At 44.8% G+C, this 12,067-nt stretch overlaps 1 protein-coding gene across 2 annotated transcripts in view; it reads right to left on the bottom strand.

Annotated features, from left to right (window-relative positions):
- Positions 1-9,408, bottom strand: part of MAP4K5 (mitogen-activated protein kinase kinase kinase kinase 5) — a 67,095-nt gene extending 57,687 nt beyond the window's left edge. For both annotated transcript variants that reach the window (XM_038756126.1, XM_038756127.1), the window contains exon 1: positions 9,192-9,408. In XM_038756126.1, the coding sequence (XP_038612054.1) occupies positions 9,192-9,299 (108 nt within the window). In that variant the 5' untranslated portion in view covers positions 9,300-9,408. The remainder of the gene's footprint in view (positions 1-9,191) is intronic.
- Positions 9,409-12,067: the final 2,659 nt, after the last annotated feature.

Below are 12,067 nucleotides of genomic sequence, written 5' to 3'. Positions count from 1 at the left end.
GTACTAAGCACTGGGGAAAAATACAAGCTACTCAGGTTGGAATTAGTCCATGTTAATTAATCAGTCAATCCTATTTGAGTGCTTACTGTGGGCAGAGCACTGTACTAGGCACTTGGGAGGGTACAATATAACGATATAACAGACAAGTTCCCTGCCCTCAATTAGCTTACAGTCTAGAGGGGGAGACAGACATTAATATAAATAAATTACAGATATGTACATAAGTGCTCTGGGGCTGAGGGCGGGGGATGAATAAAGGGAGCAAGACACGGTGATGCAGAAGGGAGTGGAGGAAAAGGAAAAGAGGTCTTAGGCAGGGAAGGCCTCTTGGAGGAGATGAGCCTTCAATAAGGCTTTGGAGGGGGACTGGGGGACGGGGGAAGAGAGAGTAATTGTCAGTAGATATGAAGAGACAGGGTGTCCCAGCCCAGAGGCAGGATGTGGGCAAAAGGTCAGTGATGAGATACACAAGACTGAGGCACAGTAAACAGGTTTGCATTAGAGGAGCTAAGTGTGCAGGCCGTAGGAAAGTAGCAAGGTTAGATAAGAGGGGGCAAGGTGAATGAGTGCTATTTACACCAGCACTGAGTACAGTGCTTGGAACTTAGTGCTTAACTACCGTTATTATTATTAACAATAATAATAATAATCTCAAAATGGTAGTCATTCCTGACCGAGGGAGCCTCAGTACAGCATGTTAATCTCTTCCCCTATTTTAAAGAGGTAGGGAGGATTTAACTTACTGTAATTTTAAAGAACATTTCAAATTTTAGATAAATTTTGAAAAAATAATTGTAACTGTTGGGGTGTGAACACATCTTATCTCCAGCAATTTGAATATACATTGTCAATGTTTCACTCTTCTGTGAAAACCACATTTACCTGTTCACACTTATTAAACATGATATGGTGGTTTTGCTACAAACACCACAGAGGACATTATGTCACTGTGTTCTAGGCTTTAACATCTTCCTGTTTCTCTAAACAATGCTTGGTACATAGTAAGCGCTTAACAAATACCACAATTATTATTATAAGTAATAATGATGGCATTTGTTAAGCGCTTACTATGTGCGAAGCACTGTTCTAAGCGCTGGGGGGATACAAGGTGATCAGGTTGCCCCACGTGGGGCTCACAGCTTTCATCCCCATTTTACAGATGAGGGAACTGAGGCTCAGAGGAGTTAAGTGACTTGCCCAAGTTCACATAGCAGACAAGTGGCAGAGCCGGGATTAGAACCCATGACCTCTGACTCCCAAGCCCGTGCTCCTTCCACTGAGTCACACTGTTTCTCTATAAACCATAGTTTTACCATAAGAAATGGAAATAATACATTAAAGGCATTTTATTTTAACTTTGAAAGCAAAACACAAAGTTTAAATCTACACTAGATACATGACAGCCTTCCCAAAATAATTGTAAATTAAAGTAATTACTCATATTGTACCTTAACTCTAACACAAACTACTTTGAAATGATATACACAAAATTATATAATCCATACATGAGCAAGCTTAAAGCGTGATTAAGTTTTACTGCTTCAGCTTTCTTCTAGGACTTTGAGACTGTGAGCTCATCCCTCTAAACTGTGAGCTCACTGTGATCACGAAATAATAATAATAATAATAATCACTGTGGTATTTGTTAAGCATTTACCATATGCCAGGCACTGTACCAAGCACTGGGGTGGAAACAAGCAAATCAGGTTGGACACAGTCCCTGTCCCACGTGGGGCTCACAGTCTCAATTCCCGTTTTACAGACAAGGTAACTGAGGCCCAGAAGCAAATTGACTTGCCCCGGGTCACACAACAGACAAGGGATGGCGCCAGAATTAGAACCCAGGTCCTCCTGGCTCCCAGGCCTGTACTCTTTCCACTATGACATGCTGTGCCTAACAACTTCATTACATCATATTCTCCCAAGTGCTTAGAATAGTGCTCTTCACACAGTATGCACTCAATATAATTGATTGATTCAAAACATTTTAGGCCTTGATCAGTAATTTTCTCAATATCACAGACAAGTAGGAAGTTACCCATTTGGTAAATGGGAAAATTTGGGCACTGAAAGGTGAAAAAACTTTGTCTAGGTCAAAAACTGAGCTAATAATAGATTTATTTCCAATCTCTATACAGTCCTTTTAACGAAACCACAAGGTCCCAAGTGGCAAGCACAGAATTAAAAAAAAAAAAACCAACACTATTTCCCAAACAGAAGAAACCCCAACGAAATGAGACAGAATATGACTGATTTGCAAGTAGAGGTGAGTAAACAGTCATAACATTACTTCACTTTCTAACAATATTTTCAAGATTCCTTTACAAATTAATAATCCACATAGGGAAAATGACTATTCGAGAGTGAGTTCTTTACCTTGAAAGGAAAGGGAAAGTATCTTTATCCCCATTAGAAGGCAACTCCTTGTGGGCAGGGAACATGTCTTTTTTTGTGTGCCTGTTTCCAAGTTCTTAGAACAATGCACAGAGCCCCGTGGGTGCTCAATAAATACCATTACTCTTCCTCCTCCTCCCCACTAACCTACCCTGTCTGGGTGGCTTCCAGGCAAGGAGCTGGGGCTGGGTCCTACCCAGAGCTCCAGATCAGGGCATTCGAGGGATGTGCACAAAAAATGCCCTCCATAAATGCAATTTGCACATTTGGGAAGTGGCACTTATCCCTTATCTTCTCTCTCCTTTCCTCCTAGGCTTGTATTCTGAAGGGGCACATCACAAAAGAACTACTGGATAAAGATGGTCGATTCTCACTAAAGGTTGAATCCAGCCTGCTGAAACACCGCAAGTTGTTCATGGGGTGGTTATTCTGTTACAGCTGCGATCTAACTCAAGGTCTGGTGGCCGGGGCAGCAGCTAGACCTTCATTCCTGCAGAGAATTTAAAGACACCCCTAGCCCTCCCCCTCCCTAATCCTAGGTTTATTTGAAAACAGGCAGGGCTGGCAACCTGCAGAACATTTCCCTAGACAATGCTTATGTAAGCAATGGCTGAAGGAGGGAGATGATACCATCAGCATTTCTGAAAAATGATTTGTACTATTGTGTGTAGAATAGGCAGGACAGGGAAGGGCCTGGAGGCAGGGAAGAAGAGCCCAATTTAAAATATATCAAGTGGTTGAAAAACCTGGGGTCCAGCCAGTCCTACCACGGCATTGATTGGCAGCCTCCTGGCATACGCAGCTGTCCCTGGGACCTACCAGGACTTGGGTAGTCCAGGGGCTAACTGTACATTCAGAGTAGCAATCAATCAGTGAGCACTGCATTAGGCGCTTGGGAGACAGAAAGAGAGGCTGAATCCCTCTAGACATAATGCCTGCCCTCAAGGGGCTTACCATCTTGAGGACGCTCCAGACAGAAATGAGGCCTGAAATGTTTCCAGTCCGGAGACGGCCCTGCCCCCACTTCCCTAAACCAGACTGGGGAGCAGGGATCCCCAGTCTTGTAGAGGCCGGCAAGTACCAGGTAATTCTGCACTTCCACAGCTATGGAGGCCCTGAGCCAACCACCAGATATTGGTCATGGTGAGGCAGAAGGGCTAATCATCCAGCAGCACCTTTCCCATTCCTTACCTCACCAGGTCAGATAACAACAGCTAAAGAGGTGGAGGAGCTTGAGAGGGACACTGGAGGTTGGGACACAAGTGCCCCTCCCATCAGTACTTCACCCTGCCAGAAAACCAGCAACTGTTTATGGCTGGAGCCGGGCCGGGAAAAGAGAAAAGTAGAATTCAAAAGCAAGAGATGACAGTGCTGGGGGAAATTCTGCCTTAGGTTCTGAAAATGGGCCTACACGAGATTGCAATTAAACTATTGGACTTTCGAATGGCCCAATCTCTTCTGTAGTTGTCCTTTACTTTGAATCAAAAATCCCAGACTATTTCACAAGGAGGAAACTTCAAGTGGTAAACTGAAATGGCATTTTTGCTTAAGGAAGCTTGCCGGTTTGTTGTGGACAATGTCAGCATGATCTATAAATCAGTTCAGAATCCACAGTTACTGGATCTGGGCAATCTCCTGCAGATGGCAACTTTTCCATCTAACTCTAGCATTTATTGAGCAGACTGTGCAGAGCACTGGAACAAGCTCTTGGCAGAAAAAAACAAAGTTAACTCCTACGAACCCTGCTTTCAAGGAGCTTATAATCTAGCGGGGGAGATATGCTAAAATAATTTACAGATAGGAGAAAGTAATATAAAGGTATGTACATAAGTGTTATGGTGGGGGTGGAGGGGAGTACTCAAATGTTTAGGTTACATGGACATGCTGAAATGGCAGTGGGGAATTATAAAATGAGGAAAAAAGAAATAAATCAGGGAAGGCCTTCTGGAGGAGATGTGATTTCGGGAGGGCTTTGAAAATGGGGAGACCAGATGTCCATCAGATGTTACTGTGAGCTCCATGTGGGACAGAGACTACCTGATTATCCTGTATCTACCCCAGCACTTAGTATAGTGAAGGGGGAGGGAGGTCATGAACAAGGGATCAGCAGCAAGAACAAGGCACAATGAGTAAGTTATTTGAATGCATGTGAGCTGAGGTGAAGTGGAAGAAGAGAGTGAACTGACTGACTACCCTTAACACCAACGGGCAGGAGTATCTCCCAACAGTGTGAACCACAACTTTCATGGAGAGATTATACCTCATGAACAGGTTTAGCAATTTGAAGAGTGAAAGCTCATTCTCAAAGTCCTCAACTTTCCTCCCTCTTTTTGTGATAAAGTAGCTTTTATAAAAATGCCCAGATATAATGGTCATCAACAGAATACAAAGTATTTAATTCTGAGGCATCAGCTGGCAGACCAGGGCCTTGGATCAAGGACAGAGAGTGTTATAATGGCCAAAAAAGTTGTTATAAATACTCAGACAAAACCCCTTATCCCCCATAGAGGCAAAGTTGAAATTCTGTAACCAGACACTACAACAAATATTAACATATAGAGAGTTTATTCAAATGGATAAGGAACACCATATCATCATAAGTTTTTCGATGACTAACTTCAAATCTACAGGAGATGAAACCATGTTTCTTTTACTATTTAATAATCTGTACTTGGACACCTGACTGCTATCAGTGGTAATCAGAGATTATGGTGCACCAGTATTATATCAAGCACTTGAGAGAATACAATACAGTTGGCAGACCATAATCCCTGCTGTCATAGAGTTTAATATGCTTTCTTTTATCCTAAATATTTTACAAAATCCAAATCACAGAATCACTTGGTAAAATGGTGTGCCTAAAGTTAACAATTCACATAGCAAAATACCTTATAGTACCAGAATACAAACTCAGAAAGACCCATGCAACTGAGCAGTATGAGCATGGCAAAAGTAAGCAAATTTGGTGAAAGTATGTTTTTATTCACCACAAACTTATGATAAATTGTAACAAGAGATCCAGCCTCCAGGTAATCCAAATGAATCAGTAGCACAGTCTAAATGAATCTTTTAGACTGTGAGCCCACTGTTGGGTAGGGACTGTCTCTATATGTTGCCAACTTGTACTTCCCAAGCGCTTAGTACAGTGCTCTGCACACAGTAAGTGCTCAATAAATACGATTGATTGATTGACTGATAGCATTTCATTCACCCAGAATAATCTACATTAAAAAAATCAGACAACATCCTGGGTATATTAAAGGGTAAACGCCTTTGTGGACTATGGAAATAATTTATGAAGTTCATGGTATTCGTACAAAAATGAATGATTCTCTAGTCTAATAAAAATATTTACTGTGGGATCTTAAGAGCTTAGTTTGTGCCAGACACTGTACTAAGCACAGGATATAAATTAATCCATTTGGACCAAGTCCATGTCCCACATGGGCTGATGGGTCTCAGCAGACGGGAGTACAGGTATTTAATCCCCATTTTACAGATGAGGAAACAGATACTTGCCCAAGGTCACCCAGCAGGCAAGTGGCAGAGCAGGATTAGAACTCAGGTTCTCCAAGTTCCACTAGGCCACACTGTGTCCCTTCATACCTTTCCATGTTCGCAGGGAGTCTCTCATCTCCATTCCTATGGCCAATCGATGACCAGTTTGTCTTACCCACTCAGGAAGTCCAAATGCGCACAAAGATGGTAGATTGTTGACAGATTTACTATCTAGTTGGAGATTTGCATACCTGAACGAGGGAGGTACTGGGCAGGTGGAAATTAATCAGTCAATCGTATTTACAGAGCGTTTACGGTGGGCAGAGCACTGTACTAAACGCTTAGGCGAGTATAACACAATAGAATTGGTAGACATGTTCTCACCACGAGCTTACTCTCTACAGACACGCCGACCACTAGACTCTATTATTGTGTCATTCATTCATTCGATCGTATTTAAGCGCTGTGTGCAGAGCACTGTACTAGGCACTTGGGAAAGTACAATACAGCAATAAAGAATGACAATCCCTTCCCACAACGAGCTCATCAGGGAAATTAACCGGATCAAACTCTTCGTTTGCTTTAAAAAAAAAAAAAGACTCACTGAGCAAGACAACAAACACCGTCTTGTCTGACTCCCCTCTCTGACTCCACAATCCATCCTGAGGGTTTCTTATAGAGTTCTTACACAGCTAAGCGCTTAGTACAGTGCTCTGCACACGGTAAGCACCCAATACGACTGAATGAACGGAAAGATTCTCTGCGTCTAATAATGATATTTATGCTGGCGTCTTAAGAGCTTACTTTGTGCCAGGCACTGTACTGAGTGCTGGGGGAGATACAACTTAATCCATTTGGACTACGTTTGTAGGGTGCAAATTAATAAACCACACAACTTTATATTCAGCAAAGAGGGAAAAAATAAAAGTTCAGTAGCCGCTTCCAAGCTTGGATTCGGGTCTGCCTGCAGGAAATGGCTCACACAAGCTGCGAAGGGTGTGGGGGAGGGTGGGAAGGCGAACCCGCACAAAAATCAATCAATCGCATTTCTTGAGCACTTACTATGGGAGATGCACTGTACTAAGCGCTTGGGAGAGTTCGCTATAACAACACACCAGAGTTGGAAGACACGTTCCTTGCCCACAACAAGCTTGCAGACTAGGGGGGAGGGAGGGCAGACATTAATTCATTCATTCCTTCATTCAATCGTATTTCTTGAGCGCTTACTGTGTGCAGGGAACTGGACTAAGCGCTTGGAAAGTACCATTCATTCAGTCAATCGTATTTATTGAGCGCTTACTGTGTGAAGAGTACCGGACTAAGCGCTTGGGAAGTACAAATCGGGAGGAAAGAGACAGTCCCTACCCAACAACGGGCTCACAGCTTAAATAGAAATTATTATTATTACTTAAAAGAAATAAAACTACATTAGGGACCTGTACAATGGGGCTGAAGTGAATAAGGGGGGTGGGGGGGGAAAGCAGCGTGGCTCAATGGAAAGAGCCCGGGCTTGGGAGTCAGAGGTCATGGGTTCAAATCCCAGCTCTGCAATTCATTCAATCGTATTTACTGATCGCTTACTGTGTGTGGGTCACTGTACTAAGCGCTTGGGAAGTACAAGTGGGCAACATATAGAGACGGTCTCTACCCAACAACGGGTCAGCTGTGTGACTTTGGGCAAGTCACTTAACTTCTCTGTGCCTCAGCTGCCTCATCTATAAAATGGGGATTAGGAGTATGAACCCCATGTGGGACAATCTGATCACCTTGTACCCTCCCCAGGGCTTAGAACAGTGCATTGCACATAGTAAGCACTTAATAAATGATATCATTATTATTATTATTATTATTAGCTTCTCTGTGCCCCAGTTGCCTCATCTATAAAATGGGGATTAAGAGTATGAACCCTATGTGGGACAATCTGATCACCTTGTACCCTCCCCAGAGCTTAGAACAGTGCATTGCACATAGTAAGCGCTTAATAAATGCTATCATTGTTATTATTAACGTCTCCGTGCCCCAGTTGCCTCATCTATAAAATGGGGATTGAGAGTATGAACCCCATGTGGGACAATCTGATCACCTTGTACCCTCCCCAGCGCTTAGCAAATGCCATTACTATTATTAAATTCATTCATCCATTCAACCGTATTTATTGAGCGCTTCCTGTGTGCAGAGCACTGTACTAAGCGCTTGGGAAGTACAAGCGGGCATCCTATAGAGACGGTCCCTACCCAACAGCGGGCTCACAGGGGCCGTCTCTATATGTTGCCAACTTGTAGTTCCCAAAGAGGTTGTGGGTTCTAATTCCGGCTCTGCCACTTGCCTGCCGTGTGACCCTGGGGAAGCACTTCTCTGGGCTTCAGTTACCTCATCTCCTTCCCTTCCCCACAACACCTGTATATATGTTTGTACATATTTATTCCCCTTTTTATTTATTTATTTTACTTGTACCTATCTATTCTACTTATTTTATTTTGTTAGTACGTTCGGTTTTGCTCTCCGTCTCCCCCTTTTCGACTGTGAGCCCACTGTTGGGTAGGGACTGTCTCTAGATGTTGCCAATTTGGACTTCCCAAGCGCTTAGTACAGTGCTCCGCACACAGTAAGCGCTCAATAAATACGATTGATTGATTGATAGATAGAGTAATAAATCTGTACAAACATATATCCATATATACAGGTGCTGTGGGGAAGGGAAGGAGGTAAGATGGGGGATGGAGAGGGGGACAAATGTTGTCATTCTTATTATTATTACAGTGCTGTGCACACAGTAGTAATAATAATAAGAATAATGATGGCATTTCTTAAGCGCTTACTATGTGCAAAGCACTGTTCTAAGCGCTGGGGGGATGCAAGGTGATCAGGTTGTCCCACGTGGGGCTCCCAGTCTTAATCCCCATTTTACAGATGAGGTAACTGAGGCGCAGAGAAGTGAAGCGACTCGCCCAAGGTCACACAGCAGACACGTGGAGGAGCTGAGATTCGAACCCACGACCTCGGACTCCAAAGCCCGGGCTCTTTTCACTGAGCCACGCTGCTTCTCAGGAAGCGCTCAGTAAATCCGACTGACTGAATGAATGAATGAAAGGGAGGGGGAGAGGAGGCAATCAATCAATCGTATTTATTGAGCGCTTACTATGTGCAGAGCACCGTACTGAGCGCTTGGGAAGTCCAAATTGGCAACACATAGAGAGAGTCCCGACCCAACAGTGGGCTTCCAGTCTAAAAGAGGCAATGAGGGGTCGGTGAGGGAAGGCGTCCCCGAGGAAGGCCCGGATGGAGCCTGTGGGCCTCACCTTGTAGACGTCGCCGTAGGTGCCGCTGCCCACCCGCTGGATGAGCTCGTAGTCCTGCTGCGGGTTTCTCCTCACGATGTCCCCGGCGGGGCGCGGCGGGGCCTCCATCTTCGCTGCGGCCCCACCCCCGCTAACGACGCCCCCCCGCCGCCGACGGAAAAGAACCGCCGCTTCCCAACATGGAGGACGACGACGACGACGTCTCCTTCTTCTCCTCCTCCTCCGCGGGAGGAAGAGGAGCGAGCGGCCGCTGAGGAGACCAAGCCCGCCGCCGCCTCCGCCGCCGCGCGGGGACGTCGCGCGCCCCCCACTTCCGGTCGCCCCTGACGTCACACTCCCAGTGACGTCACCCCCACCCGACCTTCCTCCCTTCAAGGCCCTGCTGAGAGCTCACCTCCTCCAGGAGGCCTTCCCTCCTCCCCTCCCTTCCCCACAGCACCTGTATATATGTTTGTACAGATTTTTTACTCTATTTATTTTACTTGTACCTATCTATTCTATTTATTTTATTTTGTTAGTATGTTTGGTTTTGTTCTCTGTCCCCCTCTCCATCCCCCCATCTTACCTCCCTCCCTTCCCCACAGCACCTGTATATATGTTTGTACATATTTTTACTCCATTTATTTATTTTACTTGTACATATCTATTCTATTAATTTTATTTTGTTAGTATGTTTGGTTTTGTTCTCTGTCCCCCTCTCCATCCCCCCCATCTTACCTCCCTCCCTTCCCCACAGCACCTGTATATATGGATATATGTTTGTACATATTTTTTACTCTATCTATTTATTTTACTCGTACATATCTATTCTATTTATTTTATTTTGTTAGTATGTTTGCTTTTGTTCTCTGTCTCCCCCTTTTAGACTGTGAGCCCACTGTGGGGTAGGGACTGTCTCTAGATGTTGCCAATTTGTACTGCCCAAGCGCTTAGTACAGTGCTCTGCACATAGTAAGCGCTCAATAAATACGATTGATGATGATGATGATGATGATGACCATCCGTGACGTCGCCCGGCCGCCCCCGACGTCACGCGCCCTCCCCCCCCGTCGCGAGCCGGACCTGTGCGTGCGCGTGCGCGTGCGCGCCCGCGCGCCCCCCCCCCCGCCCCCCGCTGCGTCACTGAGCCGCCCGGCCGACCCTGGGACGAGGGCGCCCCCTTGCGGCCTCGCCTTCGCACGACACCCGGCCCCCACCGCCCTTGCGGCCCGGACACCTCCCCTTTAATCAATCAATCAATCATCATCATCATCAATCGTATTTATTGAGCGCTTACTGTGTGCGGAGCACTGTACTAAGCGCTTGGGAAGTACAAGTTGGCAACATATAGAGACAGTCCCTACCCAACAGTGGGCTCAATCAATCAATCGTATTTATTGAGCGCTTACTGTGTGCGGAGCACTGTACTAAGCGCTTGGGAAGTACAAGTTGGCAACATTCACCCCCTTTACCCCGCGTCTGGGGCTAGAACCACAGTAATATCAACCAATCAATCGTATTGAGCGCTTACTGTGTGCGGAGCACTGTACTAAGCGCTTGGGAAGTACAAATTGGCAACATTCACCCCCTTTACCCCGCGTCTGGGGCTAGAAGCACAGTAATAACAATCAATCAATCGTATTTATTGAGCGCTTACTGTGTGCAGAGCACTGTACTAAGCGCTTGGGAAGTCCAAGTGGGCAAAATCTAGAGACGGTCCCTACCCAACCGTGGGCTCACAGTCTAGAAGGGGGAGACAGAGAACAAAACCAAACATACTAACAAAATACAATAAATAGAACAGATAGGTACAAGTAAAATGAATAAATAAGTAAATAGAGTAATCATCATCATCAATCGTATTTATTGAGCGCTTACTGTGTGCAGAGCACTGTACTAAACGCTTGGGAAGTCCAAGTTGGCAACATATAGAGACGGTCCCTACCCAGCAGTGGGCTCACAGTCTAAAAGGGGGAGACAGAGAACAAAACCAAACATACTAACAAAATAAAATCAATAGAATAGATATGTACAAGTAAAATAAATAGAGTAACAAATATGTACAAACATATAATCAATCAATCAATCAATCGTATTTATTGAGCGCTTACTGTGTGCACAGCACTGTACTAAGCGCTTGGGAAGTACAAGTTGGAAACATTCACCCCCTTTACCCCTAGTCTGGGGCTAGAACCACAGTCATATCAATCAATCAATCAATCGTATTTATTGAGCGCTTACTGTGTGCAGAGCACTGTACTAAGCGCTTGGGAAGTACACGTTGGCAACATTCACCCCCTTTACCCCGCGTCTGGGGCTAGAACCACAGTAATAACAATCAATCAATCAATCGTATTTATTGAGCGCTTACTGTGTGCAGAGCACTGTACTAAGCGCTTGGGAAGTACACGTTGGCAACATTCACCCCCTTAAGCCCGCGTCTGGGGCTAGAACCACAGTAATATCAATCAATCGTATTTATTGAGCACTTACTATGTGCAGAGCACTGTACTAAGCGCTTGGGAAGTACAAGTTGGCAACCTATAGAGACAGTCCCTACCCAACAGTGGGCTCACAGTCTAGAAGGGGGAGACAGAGAACAAAACCAAGCATACTAACAAAATAAAATAAATGGAAAAATATGGAACGCTTCACGAATTTGCGTGTCATCCTTGTGCAATCAATCGTATTTATTGAGCGCTTACTGTGTGCACAGCACTGTACTAAGCGCTTGGGAAGTCCAAGTTGGCAACATATAGAGACAGTCCCTACCCAACAGTGGGCTCACAGTCTAGAAGGGGGAGACAGAGAACAAAACCAAGCATACTAACAAAATAAAATAAATGGAAAAATATGGAACGCTTCACGAATTTGCGTGTCATCCTTGCGCAATCAAT

Source organism: Tachyglossus aculeatus, chromosome 14, assembly GCF_015852505.1.
Source record: "Tachyglossus aculeatus isolate mTacAcu1 chromosome 14, mTacAcu1.pri, whole genome shotgun sequence".
In the NCBI taxonomy this organism is placed as follows: Eukaryota; Metazoa; Chordata; class Mammalia; order Monotremata; family Tachyglossidae; genus Tachyglossus; species Tachyglossus aculeatus.
Note: the sequence above shows the minus strand (reverse complement) of the source record. Positions and strands in the feature narration are given on the sequence as shown.